Raw genomic sequence first — 18,248 nt, 5'->3', positions numbered from 1 at the left:
TCCATAATGTTCTCAATGGTGTGTGAAGTCTGCCAATCCGCACTTGGTCAGCGTGGTAGACTATGGCCAAAACCCTTCTCACTCTGAGAGGAGATGCTTGCTCTGTAGTGAGCCGGCGATGGGTTGATCATGATGATGAAAGCCTTCTACCTAAAAGTTGACGTAAAAAAGATGATGTCACACCAACGTCAAAAGTTTCGATATTTTAATTAATGTAAAGTGCTAATTTACTCGCAATTTATATACAAGGTACCTACCTGCTGCTAGTAAGTAGGTAGGCAGGCATTTGGCATTTGACTGGTTGGTAACAGGCATAGGACCAGTTTGCCGATTAGAACCATAAAAGTCTAGTTGTAAATGTAAAGATAACTCTTGCTACTAATACCTAGCTGGTGTAAGATCTGGCTACACGGGTAGGCTAGGTAAGTACTAAGTACCTACCTAGGTATTTTTTTAATGGAAAACGTTATTGTATTGTATGCTTGAGAACGCGTTCATGATGTAGAAACATGTTCCGAAGATGGAATGTCAAGAAAAGACAGGAAAAGGCCTATTATAGCAGACCCATAGACCATACCATACATCGACTTGTAGATAGATTGTAGGTACATCGGCTCAGCACTGAAATGCAATGGACATGATTAGCAAGCCACTAAGTGAATGAAGAAGCTAAGAGTTTGAGCCTGAGAATCTAACTAAAATTTGATCAGTACTAATTTCTTGACTTTGATGTGAGTACATTCATCATCATTATCATTATTAATTAGTGAGATCGTAAAGGCTTGAAAGCGCGCGAATGTGAATTTCTTGTCGCGGGAAAACTCTCCTATAAATATAATAATGCAGTTATTATTTCAAACTATTAGCGCCATCTACATAGTTTATGGTAAAACATCACCATCCTAAATAGCACAAGTAGCGCCACCTATCAATGACTGTACATACCAAGTATGTAAACTTACGACGTAGTTCACTAAATCACACATAGATGGCGCTGACTAATGTAGTTTACAACGTTGTGTACAGATGGCGTTACAAAAAAAATGATTCATATGTATAAAAACGTTTCGCTAGATGGCGTTTGACAAAGCTGGTCAAAGGTGCTATACATAGGTATATTAAGAGAGCGCGAAAATTAAAACTAAGACAAAGGATTTCTGACTTAGATATTATTAAAAAAACATTGAGAGATTTTTATACAGATTATAGGTACTACACAGGAATCGAACTCCCACTGTTTCTCAAAAAATTGAAAACTTATTGTTTTGGTTTTTTTTATCAAGGTGATATCGTAAGGTAAGTTATAAGAAATGCCCACAACTTACTTCGTCGCTTGGATTTAGGGTTTTAAAAATCGCATGGGAACTCTTTGATTTTCTGGGATAGTAAGAATTCTATGTCCATCCCAGCTGGGATATTGCCTGTTATATCTCTTCACAATCGGTTGAACAGATGAGGCGTGATTAGCTAGCAGACAGGCACATTCGCGTTTATAATATTAATAATAATTTTATTATGGACCAGTATCGTGAAGCTGTGGTAGCCTAGTGGTTAGGACGTCCGCCTTCCAATCGGAGGTCGGGGGTTCGATCCCGGGCACGCACCTCTAACTTTTCGGAGTTATGTGCGTTTTTAACAATGATATTAGAAGAAAAAGAGGTAGATAGGTTACTTATATCAAATTCGATGTTTATTAATGGCACGCTGCGTCAGCGCCGAAAGACTCAACACACATAAACGCATAGATAGTATTTTAACCTCACACAACAGAGAGTAAAGGACGGTGAACTAATAACCTCAGCTTCAGTTGCGCACGAAAAAGAGACGGTTATATTTTGCACTACCTCGTCCTGCACAGAAGAGTGGAAGAAGGACGGATATATGCCTAATAATGCGAGCGTAAAAGAGACGGGACGAGACGGTAAACTAGAAACTCCAAAGAAAAAAAAAACAGTAAAGTCTTTTCGGCTAATGCCGATTTATGCCTACACTGTAGTTGTATAGTAAAATAAAAACCTTATACTGTGGTATTTAATATATTACGAACTAGCTTTTTCCCGCGGTTCCGCTCGTTTTTAGGGTTCCGTGCCCAAGGGGTGCCAACGGGACCCTATTACTAAGCCTCCGCTGTCTGTACGTCCATCTGTCAGCGGGCTGTATCTCGTAAGCCGTAATAGGTAGACAGTTGAAATTTTCACAGAATGTATTTCTATTGCCGCTATAATAAAAATAATAAAAATTAAATTAAATTAAATAAAGGGGGCTCCCATACATGAAGAAGTCGAAATAAAATTACTAAATTTTACGCGGACGAAGCCGCGGGAAGGTAGGTAAAGGAATAAAATGTGAAATGAAAATATTTTTTATTTTTGAAAATATTTACTATTACACAATCTACATACCCATAGCCAAAATTCCCTCATTGTATGAAGAGACCCAGCAGTGGACCGTAAAAAGATGTTAGACCATAGTTAATTTATCCTTCCCTAAAACAGGAAATATGCACACTATTTGAATTGTCAATACTCAGAAGAGACCTATCTGTTTATTTTATATTCTTTGATCGGAAACTTTAAAATACGTACAACGATAACTTGATACGTACTTATGGCATGTGACATAAGGTACAAATTGCAATGAGTTGCATTTTACACGAACGTGCACGAGTTTGTTATTGTTAAATAAGTGAAAAATACGAATTATATAAAAGAAATAGTTTTACTTACGAATGAAATGTGATTCCTTGACTTTTGGAAACCTTGCTTGTGTAGTTTGTGCAGAATCTCATCACACACGACGGCATTTTCGGTTGTTTTGGGAGACGAAAACAAAATACACATTACTATCAACGACGTCATCGATAGCGCGACGACAGCGGGCGACTGAGCTCAGGTTTGCTAATTAGCTTAGTTTTAACGTGCCACTTGCGGTCCGCGTATAACGTATCTACCTATTTTCTTCTAATATCATTGGTTTTTAAGTAATTAAAATATCACTTGCTTTAACGGTGAAGGAAAACATCGTGAGGAAACCTGCATGCCTGAGAGTTCTCCATAATGTTCTCAAAGGTGTGTGAAGTCTGCCAATCCGCACGTGGCCAGCGTGGTAGACTATGGCCAAACCACTTGTCACTCTGAGAGGAGACCCGTGCTCTGTAGTGAGCCGGCGATGGGTTGATCATGATGATGATGATGATGAATATCGTTAAAAAACCTAGCCTCTGAAATTTGATAGGAAAGACTGAAAATCACAACAAAAACAATGTGTTGTTTCTGAATTCTGATCAAAAATCTTGGTTTTGGTTTATAGGTATGCCATGATAATATCTCTGGCCATGGTAAGACGGTTTTATAAGCATGTGCGTGCTATTCCTACGCTACCAAAGCCTGCCTTAATGCGTGTTGTGCTTCTGAGACGCATTTGACTAGATTTTAGTATTTTTCATTATAAAAATGTAGAAAATAACTGTAATGTAGATACCTATTTTTTTAACTTACCAGTATCGTTGAGTAGACCGTGAATATCCGTCGTCGACCCATCGGCCGACATTGCTATAACAAAGGAAAAGAAACATATTTTTAATAGAACATAATATAATAATAAGTACCTAAATACCTACATATTTGAATATGTAGGTAAAAATATGTTGGCTAATATGAAGCGATCATCTACACAAGATAAAGTTCAATGAAATATTAGGTATATGTAGTTATACCTACCTATTAAAATACAATAGGTACAACCATTCTTATTTGCATTTTAACTAATGAAACTCAATGAAATGTTGTTGATATACTAATTTACCGACGGTCTTGAAATAAATATAAATAATTAATTATAATTATTAATTAGATAATTAATTAATAATTATACAATTAATTTAATTTAATTTATTTTAGTTTAATTTTATAGAATAAGTAGTTGTTTTAATAGAATTGTCTATCCCTTTTTAAATCTAAAAATAAAATAAATAAATTTCCAACATTAATTAGTTAATTATTATATACCTATGTCTGAGATTTCTGTAAAAATGTGTAGTTTCAATGTAACAGGAGCTCAAAGATTTGCATGTAAATATTTGAACCCGAGTCACTTTAAAACTAGGTAAATGTAGGTATTTACAGAAATCTGAAAAATCAGACTATCTTGAAACCAATAGGGTATAACCTGTCTATAAAATTTCATTGAGTTTTAAAATAATTAGAACCAAAGAAGGGTTTGTTTGGAGCGCGCTATTACGAATCAAGTACGAACGTATGACCTACGTAACGACTACGAGCATGAATACTTGTACAGTACCCGGCAGAAAATATTGTACATCGATCTTTAGAAAGAGATAGCGGTTTCGTAGAGCTTTGTCTCTGTCGTTGAGCCCGACAAAACGTCACATATGAGTATCAGAGACAACGCTCTACAAAGCCAAAATCTCATTCTAAAGATCGATGTGAAGTGTTTTCTTGCCGGCTACTGTACGTTCATGCCTAGTACACAATTTCATAAAAGTATCATGTAAAATACCTGATATTCAACGTTGGATTCCGTAACGCTTGCAGCCTCAACATTGTAACCACTCTAATTACTTACGAAGGACGGATGTACCTACCTACCTATTACTTAGAAAGAAGTTGTAACAATGTTTCATGAGATGAATACATCCTGTGTCTGCGGTAGGTATCTGAAGCTTCTAGATTCAATTACCTACGCGTGAGCCTGTGCTCTGTACGTCCGTCTGTACTCTGATTATCGTTATATAATGGTCCATTCCGTCATAACCGCGTTAGATGAAGGCCGTCGCCAGCGGACTGTGACAACTGGTGACACGGCAGCTGTTAACCAAATACCATAATAAAATATAAAACCTGTAGACCGTTGCATCTAACATACCTATAAAAAAAGCGAGCAAACAAGCAGGTGGGTCACCTAATGTTAAGCCCATGAACATTTGCAGCACCAGAGGAAACCGCCAATGCGTTGCCGGCTTTTCAGGAATTTGTTGGTCCGCCCCTTGAATAATCCCGTGTTTTTAACCGACTTCCAAAAAGGAGGTGGTTCTCAATTCGGCCCAGTTATTTTTCGACTTTTTTTTATGTATGTAGATTGTAGGTACATCGATTTTTTAATCTAGTGGGAAACCGCTGAAGGAAGTATGTTCCACAATTTACATGTGCGTGGAAAAAAGGATCTGGCACAACGGACGGTCAATGCACCATCCTGTTTTGAAGATTTATAATCTGTACTTATTTTTTGTCAAAGAAGAGGAACTGAAAAACTTTATCACAAAGACCAGTTACATGGAAAAGCGTAGTACCTACCTACTTCGTTTGGCGATTGCACATAATTCGATTATCCTGAGTGTCGGTAACTTGATGGGTGACTTTACTTGACGAGGTCCGAATTTGCCATATTATTTTCCCAAGTTAACTCCTAACATTATTTTGATTATTGGAAAGGGGTCACAAGTCACAACCCTCAGCAATGAGGAATACGAGGTACAGAAAGAGAGAGAGAGAGATGGCTTTTGTACTGAAGTATTATTTTTAAAGTAGGTAGGTAGTAGGAAGGTACATTGTACAACAATGTACATATTTATTTTATTTATTTATTTTTATTATTAATGTACCAAAAATTGTAGTTACAAAGTAATAATAAATTAAGTTACATTGGAAATGCATACATAGGTAGGTACATCTTTAGTACATACCTACGTATTACATATATTTTAAAGGTTTTAAAGTAGAGCGGAGCGAGACCAATAATTAATCTATGGTTTTAAAGTAAGCAAATAACGAATCAAAGTATGGGGAAAAAGCGAAGGCGATTTATCAACAATCCAGGTGATAAGTCAAACGTGTTAGTAATTTTAAACCATTTTTTTCTTTTTTATTTTATTTAAGCCGAAATCAATCTGGAGCTTTAATACGGTCCGCTGATCAGGCTGAGAAATTAACACGACTCGAATCGTGACAGGCTTTTAAGTTTAAAGTCAACGTCTAGATTAAAATAATACCTACATACAGGGTGTAACCAGAACGCTAGCAAAAACTTAGCGTTATTGTTATACAATATACTACCTAAACACAATTCAATACCGATAACCATTTGCCTCGTTTTGTACTTTTAGTTATTTTGAATTTTTCAAACCCGCAGTGTATAGCGCGCAAAACTCAGGCCTACTTTCGCAACGTTCGTTGACCTCTAGCGTTGACCTGACCCCTATAAAGATATGTGAACCCATAATGTTGTTTGCGTAATATGAAAAAAAAATGAGGAAAACTAATTAGTTAGGAAAGGTCATATTATATTTGAACACAATTGTCATAATATAAACACGTTGTGTAACTCATTGTATGTTTTAATGATATTATGAAGATACTCGTTGAAGATGTTCAGTCTATTATTGCAACATACGATTAAATAACTACTTGAGAACGTATAATTAATTTTTTGTGGGTCTCAGCCAAAAGGTCACAGGTTGCATTTGTGTCCGGTATAAAAGTTTACGAGATTCTATTGAATTGGTGTGATGACAAAAGTAGGTTAACATTCGTAACACATATTATATTCTTAAGCTGTGATAGCTTAGTGGTTAGGACGTCCGCCTTCTAATCGGAGATCGGGGTTTCGATCCCGGGCACGCACCTCCAACTTTTCGGAGTTATGTGCGTTTTAATTAATTAATATCTCTTGCTTTAACGGTGAAGGAAAACATCGTGAGGTAACCTGCATGCCTGAGAGTTCTTTATAATGTTCTCGAAGGTTTGTGAAGTTTACCAATCCGCACATGGCCAGCGTGGTAGACTATGGCCAAAACCCTTCTCACTCTGAGAGGAGACCTATGTTCTGTAGTGAGCCGGTGATGGGTTGATCATGATGATTATATTCTTTAGTCTTCAAGTATATGGAAATTTCGTTGACTTACTAGTTACTAGGTATACTAGCGTTTTAATGATTTTATTATTATTAGACGAATGTTCTTTCATAAAGTCGATATATTTCGAACTCACTCTGAATGATATTTTCAGCCATTGTTTTAATTGATACTTATATAAATCATTACTGCTGCAAAAAGTGAAAAAAAAATCAGTCGCGTCTTCGAAAGGTCGTCTTAATTGATACTTATATAAATCGTTACTGCTGCAAAAAGTGAAAAAAAAATCAGTCGCGTCTTCGAAAGGTCGTCTAATCTAGCGACTAAGTCGCTAAATTAGCAACACTGATCGTAGACGAACAAAGTCACATACAGCTAGTTAATTAATATTACTATAAGGTACTTATTATTCTTCTGAACTTCATTTGAAAACATATTATGTCAGCGATTTCAATATTCAAAGATAGAACAGCTAAGCGAAAGATAGATAAGCGAGAAGACTGAATTCTATGCCGTCAATCAATTATAGGTACTATTTTTAGTGGAAAACTACATGGAAATGTCAATGATACGCTTCAAGAGTTTAGATAATAAGGCCGCGAGACAACAACAAAAGGTCTCATTCTCGTGTTTTGTTTCCGCTAAGTAATAGATTTTTATGTTGAGTCGAAGAACCAAAGTGACTGACATAGCTCAACTAATTAGCCAGCTGAAGTGGCAGTGGGCAGGCCACGTCTGCCCCAGAACCGGTGGCCGCTGGGGCAGACGTGTTCTGGAGTGTGACCGCGTATCGGCAAGAGCAGTGTGGGACGACCTCCACCCCGCTGGACTGACGATCTTAAGAAGGTAGCGGGAAGTGGGTGGATGAAAGGCAGAGGATCGTGTGCGGTGGCGCGCTGGACATAGGTCCAGCAGTGGAGGCAAACAGGCTGATTAATTGATAGATAGAGTTTTGATGCGGTGACCGTCTCGTCACTAGTGGTTAAGACGCGTCTGTCTCCTACTCGGGGCTTCCGGGGTTCGATACTGGCCACGCACCTCTACCTTATAGTTATGGGCGTATTAAGCAATTAAATATCACTTGCTTTAATGGTGAAGGAAAGGATTTCATTTAATTTCATTTAATTAAATCGTTTGGCTGTTACATATTAATTTACATTCTAGGAACAGTTTATCTTATCAGGCAAACGATTGGTATACGACTGTGAGGAAACCTGCATGCTTGAAAGTTCTACGTAATATTTCAAAGGTGTGTGACTGTGTGTGCCAATTTGTACTTGGCCAGCGTAGTAAACCACTTTTATTCTGAAAGGAGACCTGTGATCAGTACCGGGCCAGCGCGCGGCGCGGCGATGGGTTGAGATGATGATAATGAACAGAGTTTTGGCATATTTAACGCCTGAGAAGTGTTGATTTAGGTATGTACCTACTTGTTATTGGTGGATTGGCAGACGGCTTTGCTAGCTGCTACGCTGTTTGCGGATTATTGCGGCAAGATTATTTAAAATACTCCATTAAAGATGGTGGTAAGTGATCATGCATATCTAAGATAGAAGCGAGTTAACTTGGGAGGGGTATGGCAGTTTTATTAAACCCATACCAATCCAATCCAATCCATCAGCCTGTTTGTGTCTACTGCTGGACATAGGCCTTTCCAAGAGCGCGCCACCAAACACGGTCTTCCGCCTTCCTCATCCATCCGCTCCACACCACCTTCTTCGGGTCATCGGTCCAGTGGGCCGGAGGTCGTCCCACACTGAGCTTACCGGTACTCGGTCTCCACTCCAGAACACGTCTGCCCCATCGGCCGTCGGACCCACCCATTAAACCCATACCGCCAGTTTCTGATTTTGACACGGCATCATACCGGAATTCTAAATCGGTTGACGGGATAGTAAACTAGCTGATAGGTGTAGTTATAGTTAATTAGCTTTTAGTGTAAAAATATCCACTCAATTGTATGTACATAATATTATGTACATTTCTCTTCTTGATACTTATTACGAAATGTCATTTGATGTTTATTCTACGAGTGAGCTTATTAAATCATTCTTGTTAACCTTGCTCTTAATTCTTGCAACACGACATATTATTATATTCAATGCATAAGTACTTCTTCGTAAGTATGTGAAATGAGAACTTAGTACCTATAATTTACTCTTATGATACAATTTATATATTTACCAGATGTCCGCATTTCATCCGCGTGGATTTAAGTTTTAAAATCCAGTGGGTAGGTACTTCTTGATTTTCCAGGATGAAACGTAGCATGTCCTTGAGATGTAAGCCATTTCTGTACGAAATTATTTCGCCAAAATCGGTTAAACAGATGGGCCGTGAAAAGCTAGTGTTCGCGCCGCAAGGAACGCATCGTGGTGTGTGTGTGCATGTGTGTGTGCGGCCGTCTCGGCAGGGCGCAGGCGGGCCCCGATCGCTGATTGTTCGAGAACTTGTGCGCGCACGCCGGACGTGCGCTGATAAAATGTAATTTAACCAATTACAAACCATATTCACAAGTGAAAGTTTGTTTTACTAAAACACAACAACGAGGAGCCATCGAAGTCCCCAACATCTGCTGGCGACCGTGACAGGACCTGCAATCGGCAAGGAGTCTCGAGCAATGGGTGTGGCCTGCTAAATCGAGTGAGCCAGTTCCTTTCTTTGTCCCTAATTTGTCCCCTTCAGTCTGTGCAAGCAATGAATTTAGGTCCTAAAGGCATTAAATATTTGCTATTATGTGCTTAAATTAATGTAATAGTGATTATCAAGCCTACATCTAGTCCAATTGCTCACGAAATCTTTAATCTTTGCAAGATTACCTATTCTATTTAAGGCTGTACACAATCTACATTGCTTTTCGTAAGTGCCTATACCTAAATAAGCATTTATTTTAGGACTTCTTTGCTTACGAAGCTAATAAGCACCTATGTTTTAATTTTGTCTGCCTAATAACAACAATTAAGTGCCAAGATGTGCATTAAGTTATAGCGTTTTAAACTACCGTGAGTGATTTCCATTGCAAATAATATCTTTCATAATTTTACCTACCTAGTGCCTAATACCCAAATAAGCATTTATTTGTGGACTTCTTTGCTTGCGAACCTAATAAGCACCTATTTTTAAAATAACTTATCTTATACCAACAGTTAAATGCCAAACTTGCTAAAATATACCTAAGCTACTACTTATTTATTTTGCTTTACGTCTTATTAGCAAGGTATAAATCCCTTTTATGCATTCTTTATCTCAATTTCTATTCAAATACAAACATTAACGCAGTAATAAGCAAATTAAACGCTAATCTCAATCTTACCTACCAACCTATTTCTATTGAATTGCGAGTTACGATTACAGTGTTGCGTAATATCAATTTCAGCGATTCAGCGCTTCCTTTCGAAGAGCGTCTACACGTACGGTGCATCTGCATGCGCGCTTGCAGCGGCTGAATTTGCATCGTGCGACCTCGACCGTAGCCGCCTGCCTTTCACCGGCCGACCGGCCCGAGTCAACGCATCGAAGTATAGGAGCGTATCGTACCTACCATTTTATTTTATTAATAACACAGTAACACTACTTATTTAAAATGTCGCTAGAAGAACAGAATCTTGAGGCTACCCTTAGAGATTTAACAGCGAAGCGTAGCTCATTTAAAGGCCGGCTCACTAAGTTTAAAAATAACTTAGAACTTTTGTCTAGTTGCAAATCGATTTCGCCAGTTGAAATCAGCAAGTTATCGATTAAATTAAGCAGATTTGAAACATTGTTTACGGATTTCGATGAGCTACAAACGCAAATAGAGGTTTTTAATGTAGAATGCCTAGACGCGGAATTGAATATTCGCGAAACTATTGAGCAAGATTTTTGTTTTTGCATAGCGACTGCCCAGCAATTAATTGATGCTAATTCTACTCCAAAGAAACAAAATAATTCGTCGCATTCTTGTCATGATCACGACGAATGCGACGGGTTATTGGGTTTTAAGTTACCAACAATTAAAATTTCAAACTTTGATGGCTCTTATTACAAATGGCTGGAGTTTAAGGACACCTTTGTGTCTCTAGTCCATGACAATACTAGAATAAAGGATATACACAAATTTTATTATTTGAACTCGTACCTAGAAGGAGAGGCCGCCCGCGTGATAAGTAACTTAGAAGTAAGTGATAAAAATTATAGTGAGGCATGGCAGCTTCTCTGCGAGCGGTATGATAACAAACGCCAACTGATAAATAATCACTTAAAGGCTTTGTTCAGTGTAGATTCGGTTCGCGAAACCGAGAAATCTTTTCGTTTTATTATAGACCATGTCACTAAAAACTTACGTGCCCTCCACACACTAGGGTTGCCTACTGAAAGTTGGGACGTGATCGTAATATTTCTCATATCACAAAAACTAGACCCCACCACAAGTTTTAAGTGGGAAGAAAGCAGAAGTTCGTTGAAGGACATCCCTACACTAGATGATTTCTTCCAATTTCTGAAAAATAGGGCAGATGTATTTGAGACAATTAAAGGCAAACGTCGCGATTCCATCTTACCTTCACCAAAGGCTAAAAAGGAGTTTACCAAATCGTTCTCAGCGACCAGTTCACCTTCTAAATCTAAAGTAAATTTAGTCTGTCCAGTCTGTAAAGGTAAACATCGTATCTATGAGTGCTTGACCTTCAAGAATAAATCTCCAGAGGATAGATCTGCGCTTGTATCTTCTCTAGGCCTTTGCCGGAATTGCCTCCGCAGGGACCACAATGTGGACCAGTGCAGGCTACCTGGTGGCTGCAGGATTTGTAAACAGCGTCATAATTCGCTAGTCCACGTCAACGCCTCCGAAGGTGAAGAAGAAGCAGTGGCACTAGAGACCGTTACCATGTCGTCCACGTCAGAGACTGAAGTCCTACTATGCACTGCACTAATTGATATATTAAATCCGTCCACTAATGAAAAGATCACAGTTCGTGCTCTTCTTGACAGCGGAAGTCAGTCTTCATTCTTGACCACAGCTGTCAAACAAAGGCTTGGCTTATCTTCTCAAAAGATCGATACCAAGATCATTGGTATTGGTGACACCAAACTAAACGTTTTTGCAGAACGATGTTTAGTGCGCATTAAATCTAAACATTCTTCTTTCAATGTCACCATATCTTGTCTCATTTTGCCTAAGCTCACAGGTCAACTGCCTAAGGTTGCCTTCAACACTAAAGGATTAAACATTTCCAATTTTCAGCTGGCGGATCCAACGTTTAACATTCCCTCTGACATTGATGTTATTTTGGGCGCAGAGCTGTTTTGGTGTATCATTGGCACCGAACAACATTCCCTTGGTGAGCACCACCCTATCTTGCGTAGCTCTAAGTTAGGATGGCTGATAGCTGGTCCTATAGGCCCTAGTAAAAAGGCACATAAATCTAAGCCTGCTCAAGAAACTTCTTGCAATTTAGTTAGTTGCGACTCAGATTTATCTAACGAAATCACGAAATTTTGGGAACTAGAGAAAGTGCCTACTAAGACCAGCTATACAGAAGAGGAGCGTCATTGCGAAAAGCATTTTCTCCAGAATACCTATCGCTGTGATGATGGCCGGTTTTGCGTAAGGATCCCGCTTCGTTGTGACAAGGATTGTTTAGGGAATTCTTATGCATTGGCAGAACGAAGATTCTTTAACCTTGAAAGGCGCTTCATTAAACAGCCTGTACTCAAGCAATTATACGTAGAATTCATAAAGGAGTATGCAGACCTTAAACATTTATCTGTATACGACAAACCCCCATCGGAAACGTCATTTTATCTTCCTCATCATCCAGTTCTAAAACTAACCAGTGAATCAAGTAAAATCCGAGTGGTCTACGATGGCTCTGCCCAAACTACGTCTGGTTTTTCGGTCAACGACCTTCAAATGGTTGGGCCCAATATTCAAGATTCACTATTTAATATTCTAGTTCGCTTTCGCCAACATAAGTATGTTCTATCAGCAGACATAGAGAAAATGTATAGGAGCATTATGGTCGACGAATCTGATCGCGATCTGCAGTTGATTCTATGGCGGGAGCAAGAGTCTCAGCCCTTAATGACTCTACAACTAAACACCGTAACCTACGGACTGTCTAGTTCTAGCTTCCTCAGCACGCGATGCCTGTGGCAGTGCGGAGAAGAGTGTGGGGATGCGGCGACTAAGACTGTTATTCAAAACGACTTTTATGTAGATGACCTGTTGACGGGTGCCACCACAGAAGAAGAGCTGCTTCACATACAACGCTCGGTCAGTGATGCGCTCGCTGCCGGTGGATTCCGTCTACGGAAATATCGCTCGAACTCTAAGTTAGTGAATTCAGGCCTACTCCAGGAGTCGTCCTCCTCTAAAGGTAATAGTGGTACTCTCACCATTAGTAATGCTACTAGCACTCTTGGAATAGGCTGGACTTCATCATCTGACGAGCTTAGTTTTCCCGTCCAAAATGCTTCTACAGATGTCATTACAAAAAGAGCAATTTTATCTTCAACTTTCAAGGTATTTGATCCTCTTGGACTGCTCTCCATTTGTACTGTCATACCTAAAATAATGATTCAAAGGCTTTGGTCTGAAACCAAGATCGGATGGGATGACAAAGTTCCTCCTCAAATTGAGTCCGATTGGCTAAAATTCGTGAAGGATCTTGAAGGTGTTTCATGTTTGCGTATTCCTAGACAGGTTTTAATAGATGACCCCATCAGAGTTGAGATGCACTGCTTCTGCGACGCGTCAGAGCAGGCATACGGAGCTTGCATTTACTTAAAATCTAACAATGATAAAGGTGAAGTACAGGTTCATCTACTTTGCGCAAAATCGCGCGTATCGCCCATAAAACGTCAAACGATCCCACGCCTAGAACTTTGCGGGGCTCTTTTGAGCGCACAACTGGCTAGTACAGTTACACAGGCTTTAAGGTGTCAAATAGATCGCCACGTCTACTGGACGGATTCTAAGGTCGTTCTAGGTTGGCTACAAACAGCGAAAACACCTAAAACCTTTGTAGCTAATAGGGTTAGTGCTATCAGTGAGATTTCAGAACCTAGTTTATGGCGCTATGTCCCTACATCTCAAAACCCAGCCGATCTAGTTTCGCGTGGTGTGCAACCCTCTTGCGTGAACCAATGTGAGTTATGGTGGCATGGACCAACTTACCTTTTAGAGCCAGAAGCGTCTTGGCCCGCACAAGAACGTAGCATTCAAAACTTACCGGAGATCAAAACCCTCGCAGTGGAGGCCCAGGAATCTTTCTTTGACTTAACTAGAATTTCAAGATTGCCTATTTTACAACGCGCTTATGCTTGGGTGCTTCGATTCATTAATAACGTAAGAAGGCACAAAACTAAGTTAATTGGTCCCTTGCAAGCTTCCGAACTTGAAAATTCTATGTGTGCTATAGTGAAGATTTCACAAGGTGAGTCTTTTGCAAACGAATTGACACTCTTGTCTAACAATAAGCAACTTAAAACAAGTTCAATTCTAGCTTCATTAGACACTTTTATTGATGCAAAGGGTATACTCCGCGTTGGTGGCCGTCTTTCTATGTCCGATTTTAACTATGACAAAAAATATCCAATTTTATTACATGCTGACAATCATCTAACTAAGATTTTATTTCACTACGAGCATGTTCGTCTTATGCATGCTGGCCCTAGCCTTCGTTTAGCTTCCATAAGAAATAATTTTTGGCCCATAGGTGGTAGAAACCTAGCAAGACGTACGACTCGGAATTGCTTAAAATGTCGACGGTTTAAAGGGGAATCTATGACAAATATAATGGGTAACTTGCCCCGTGAACGTTTGGCTAGTGACTATCCTTTCAATATAGTTGGTACGGATTTTGCCGGACCCTTCATGATTACAGATCGTAAAGGTAGAGGAGCTAAGATTACTAAATGCTACTTGTGCATTTTTATATGCTTCACATATAAATGTATGCACTTGGAAGCAGTCAGTGAGCTCTCCACTAACGCTTATTTGCTTGCGCTGAGGCGCCTAATCTGTCGTAGGGGTATCCCGACTCAGGTCTGGAGTGACAATGGCCGAAATTATGTGGGAGCCGCTCGAGAGATTGGTGATCTCCTAAAATCTGGGGAGTTTCAGGATTCTGTTCAAGACTTTGCAACCAACCAGAATATAGAGTTCAAGTTCTCCCCCGTATACGCTCCTAACTTCAATGGGTTACAGGAGGCCGGCATAAAGGCAGCCAAATTTCATCTCAAAAGAGTAATGGGCACAACTCACCTAACTTTCGAGGAACTATCTTCACTGTTTGCACAGGTTGAGGCAATCCTCAATAGCCGGCCCCTCTGTCCCCTCAGTCCTTCCCCTAATGATCTCCAGTGTCTCACACCCGGGCACTTTCTGATTGGCAGGCCACTCATGTCCTTGCCGAGTCCACCTCTACTGGATATTAAAACTAGCCGACTCGACCGATTTCAACGGCTGGAGCAGGCGCGCCAGCACTTTTGGAAGCGATGGGCCAACGAGTATGTGGCCGAACTACAACAGCGCGCGAAGTGGCGCACAAGGTGTACGACTCTGAAGGTGCACGACCTTGTTTTGCTGAAGGAGCCAAGCGCGCCCCCGCTCTGCTGGCGCCTTGGCAGAGTGACACAATTGCATCCCGGCGCTGATGGTGTGCCCCGAGTTGCAGACGTCTCCACCGCTCAGGGCATTGTGCGACGGGCCCTTAATCGGATCTGCCTGTTGCCAGCTTCTTGCTCTTGAAACTGCCTTTCAAGGGCCGGGAGGATGTTCGCGCCGCAAGGAACGCATCGTGGTGTGTGTGTGCATGTGTGTGTGCGGCCGTCTCGGCAGGGCGCAGGCGGGCCCCGATCGCTGATTGTTCGAGAACTTGTGCGCGCACGCCGGACGTGCGCTGATAAAATGTAATTTAACCAATTACAAACCATATTCACAAGTGAAAGTTTGTTTTACTAAAACACAACAACGAGGAGCCATCGAAGTCCCCAACATCTGCTGGCTTTTTTTTTTTTTTTTTTTTGTGACATACTTTCGTATTATAGTATAGACTTGTATATACCTACTAGATAACAAATAAATCTAATCTTTATTTACTTTGAACGTGATTTTCAATATCTAACGTATATAACTAAGAAACGATTTTCGCCCCAAAGCGAAGACAGAGTGGGGCAGTTAGTTGTATTATAATTTTAATTAGAGGAAAAAATGGTACAATACTGAAACGTCTGAAATTAAAGATAAATAGTGGTGTCATTAAAACAACAAGTATGGCGTAAGTACCTAATAATTACCAAGGCGCGTTCATTTGAAAGGATCAATGGAAATACCCAATAATAATACCTAAAAGAACAAAACACAAAATTATTTCTAAGAAACTTTTTGACAGGCATGTTAGGCAAATGCACACGACAAATATTTGTCTAACTTAGTCAAGATGGTCAAGACTGGTTTATCCTTTATCTGAGTTAATGCGAACCTTTAGGTCACTTAAGTAACCTAAATATAGGTAGGTAGGCATAGTCCGCGACAGGTTGAGATAGCAATCGGGGTATAAGCGGGGAGACGCCCCGCACACCCGCTCGTCACCCACGCTCGCCTGCACCATGTTAGCGCGGCAGCTGTGCGGGTGTGCGGGGCGTTTCCTCTCCGATAGCCATCTCGACCTGTCGTGTACCTTCTCTTTTTCATAGAGGACTCTCGAATGTATAAAGTGATTTCAAATAGGTATTATCTTAAGTTATTACGCCGAATATTTTTTCTACAATTATTTTCTACTACCACCTAATAACTAATACTAAGTTATTTATTGAGTCAGTTTTATAATAATTCACATGTGGAGTTTCGTGTTTTGGTAGTGACTCTACTTTGGAATACAGTTCAAAATAGGTATGTACTTTTTCCACGAAGAACTTCTTCGTCATGAAGAAGAATCTATGTTCCTTGTGTGTTAGCGTGAGCGTTATTTCAGGATATTATGTACGGTAGGGTAGGTACAAATGATAATAATAGGTACATACCTATAGGGTACAAATAATGCAATTTACAGGCAATATAATATAGCTGTGACCAGTGAACGACTAGCCATAGAAGTATTGCATACGCTCCATACACTTACTCTAAAATCTCTACCGTAATGGGCGGTGCATAAATAATACATAGGTATACTCTACCGCACGCATTTTCAATTCGATTGTGATTTGTAACTCCATAACTGGCACTTTCAGTCCGCTAATCATGGCAAACGTTTGTGCTGCAAAAGCATTACACACATCAGTACAAACCAATTATGTGCCTGTTGCGATTAACGCTAATTTAATTAAAGCGTGTAAACCAGACGTGAGTTTATGACCCCTATTTTTAAATTACCTACCATTGTTAGAAACGCGGTTTCTGTGCTTAGTCGTTCACTGGCTGTGACATATGTACGTAACATTGCTTGTAGGTTCCACAGTTATTGGTAATTGCGGTTTTCTTGTGGTACAGTAAGCATTATAGAGGTGTATGTAACTTAGTAGCTTGCTTGGGCTTTATGAGATAGTTTTATGCCATATTATTTTTCTTATTGTTATATGAAATTCTTATAAAGGCTCTTATCATGCGCCATTTTGATCTTTGGCTATTTTATTAAAACAATTATTTTAATAGAGCTTAAAACTAAAAACTTTTGCAGTATTGACCTGATTTAGTCTCACGTAAGAAAATCTATAAACTTTGTAGGTATAAAGTTGTCCAGCTCTCTTTTTATGTAAGCACTTAAATTAAGTTTTTTTTTGTCAAAATACCACTTGAATCTATAAATTACTGTTATATAACCCTTTGGAAATATTAAGTATTTTAATCGATTAATGATTTTATGAGGCAATCTTGTGGTTAACCACAAATATTATGACACCACTTTTCCATGCAAAATGTCTCATAATAATTATATTATTGATGTAAGTAAACTAGTTTTAGAAGTGGCCGCATAGCGGACCATTTTGCCTATTATTCTTTATCTTCTCACATTTTTTCGGGACTATTGGGTCATAATTATTATGAAGTTGTGATCTCATTTTGCATGTTAAAGGCGTAAACTGTGTCATCGTCATCATGATCATTGCCGGCTCACTGCAAAGCACGGCTCTCCTCTCAGAGTGAGAAGGGTTTGGCCATAGTCTACCACGCTGGATGTCGCACATCCAGCGTGGTCGTGGTAGACTATGGCTAAACAAATTGGTAGACTTCACACACCTTTGAGAACATTATGGAGAACTCTCAGGCATTCAGTTTTCCTCGTGATGTTTTCCTTTATCGTTAAAGCAAGTTCATTGTTCAAACCCTTCTCATTCTGAGAGGAGACCCGTGCTCAGAAGTGAGCCAGCGATGGGTTGGCGATAATGAAATAGACATGCG

The 18,248-nt window shown here is 39.6% G+C and overlaps 2 protein-coding genes and 2 long non-coding RNA genes across 6 annotated transcripts in view; 1 reads left to right on the top strand and 3 right to left on the bottom strand.

The window, feature by feature from the left end:
* LOC117987079 (uncharacterized) overlaps positions 1-18,248 on the bottom strand; it is a 216,311-nt gene that overhangs the window by 98,370 nt on the left and 99,693 nt on the right. For all 3 annotated transcript variants that reach the window (XM_034974027.2, XM_034974028.2, XM_034974029.2), the window contains one exon: positions 3,498-3,551. In XM_034974027.2, the coding sequence (XP_034829918.1) occupies positions 3,498-3,551 (54 nt within the window). The remainder of the gene's footprint in view (positions 1-3,497; positions 3,552-18,248) is intronic.
* On the bottom strand, positions 2,360-2,973 carry LOC138403086 (uncharacterized). The gene is made up of 2 exons (XR_011237371.1): positions 2,727-2,973; positions 2,360-2,486 (listed from the first exon to the last, which is right to left on the bottom strand). It is a non-coding gene; the product is annotated as an uncharacterized lncRNA (long non-coding RNA).
* LOC138403112 (uncharacterized) lies at positions 10,204-14,520 on the bottom strand. The gene is made up of 2 exons (XR_011237402.1): positions 14,025-14,520; positions 10,204-11,889 (listed from the first exon to the last, which is right to left on the bottom strand). It is a non-coding gene; the product is annotated as an uncharacterized lncRNA (long non-coding RNA).
* Positions 10,452-15,556, top strand: LOC138403111 (uncharacterized). The gene is made up of 2 exons (XM_069502300.1): positions 10,452-13,224; positions 15,245-15,556. The coding sequence occupies exons 1-2, from the start codon at positions 10,452-10,454 to the stop codon at positions 15,412-15,414; spliced, it is 2,943 nt and encodes a 980-aa protein (XP_069358401.1). The 3' UTR covers positions 15,415-15,556.

Source organism: Maniola hyperantus, chromosome 12 (assembly GCF_902806685.2).
Source record: "Maniola hyperantus chromosome 12, iAphHyp1.2, whole genome shotgun sequence".
NCBI lineage: Eukaryota > Metazoa > Arthropoda > Insecta > Lepidoptera > Nymphalidae > Maniola > Maniola hyperantus.
This window is presented reverse-complemented; position numbering and strand designations above follow the sequence as displayed.

Excerpts from the sequence above, each read along its gene's own strand:
- LOC138403111 (XM_069502300.1), top strand. The coding sequence starts at position 10,452 with ATGTCGCTAGAAGAACAGAATCTTGAGGCTACCCTTAGAGATTTAACA. Across the intron at positions 13,225-15,244 it reads GGAGTCGTCCTCCTCTAAAG|GCCACTCATGTCCTTGCCGA; the intron begins GTAATAGTGGTA and ends TCTGATTGGCAG.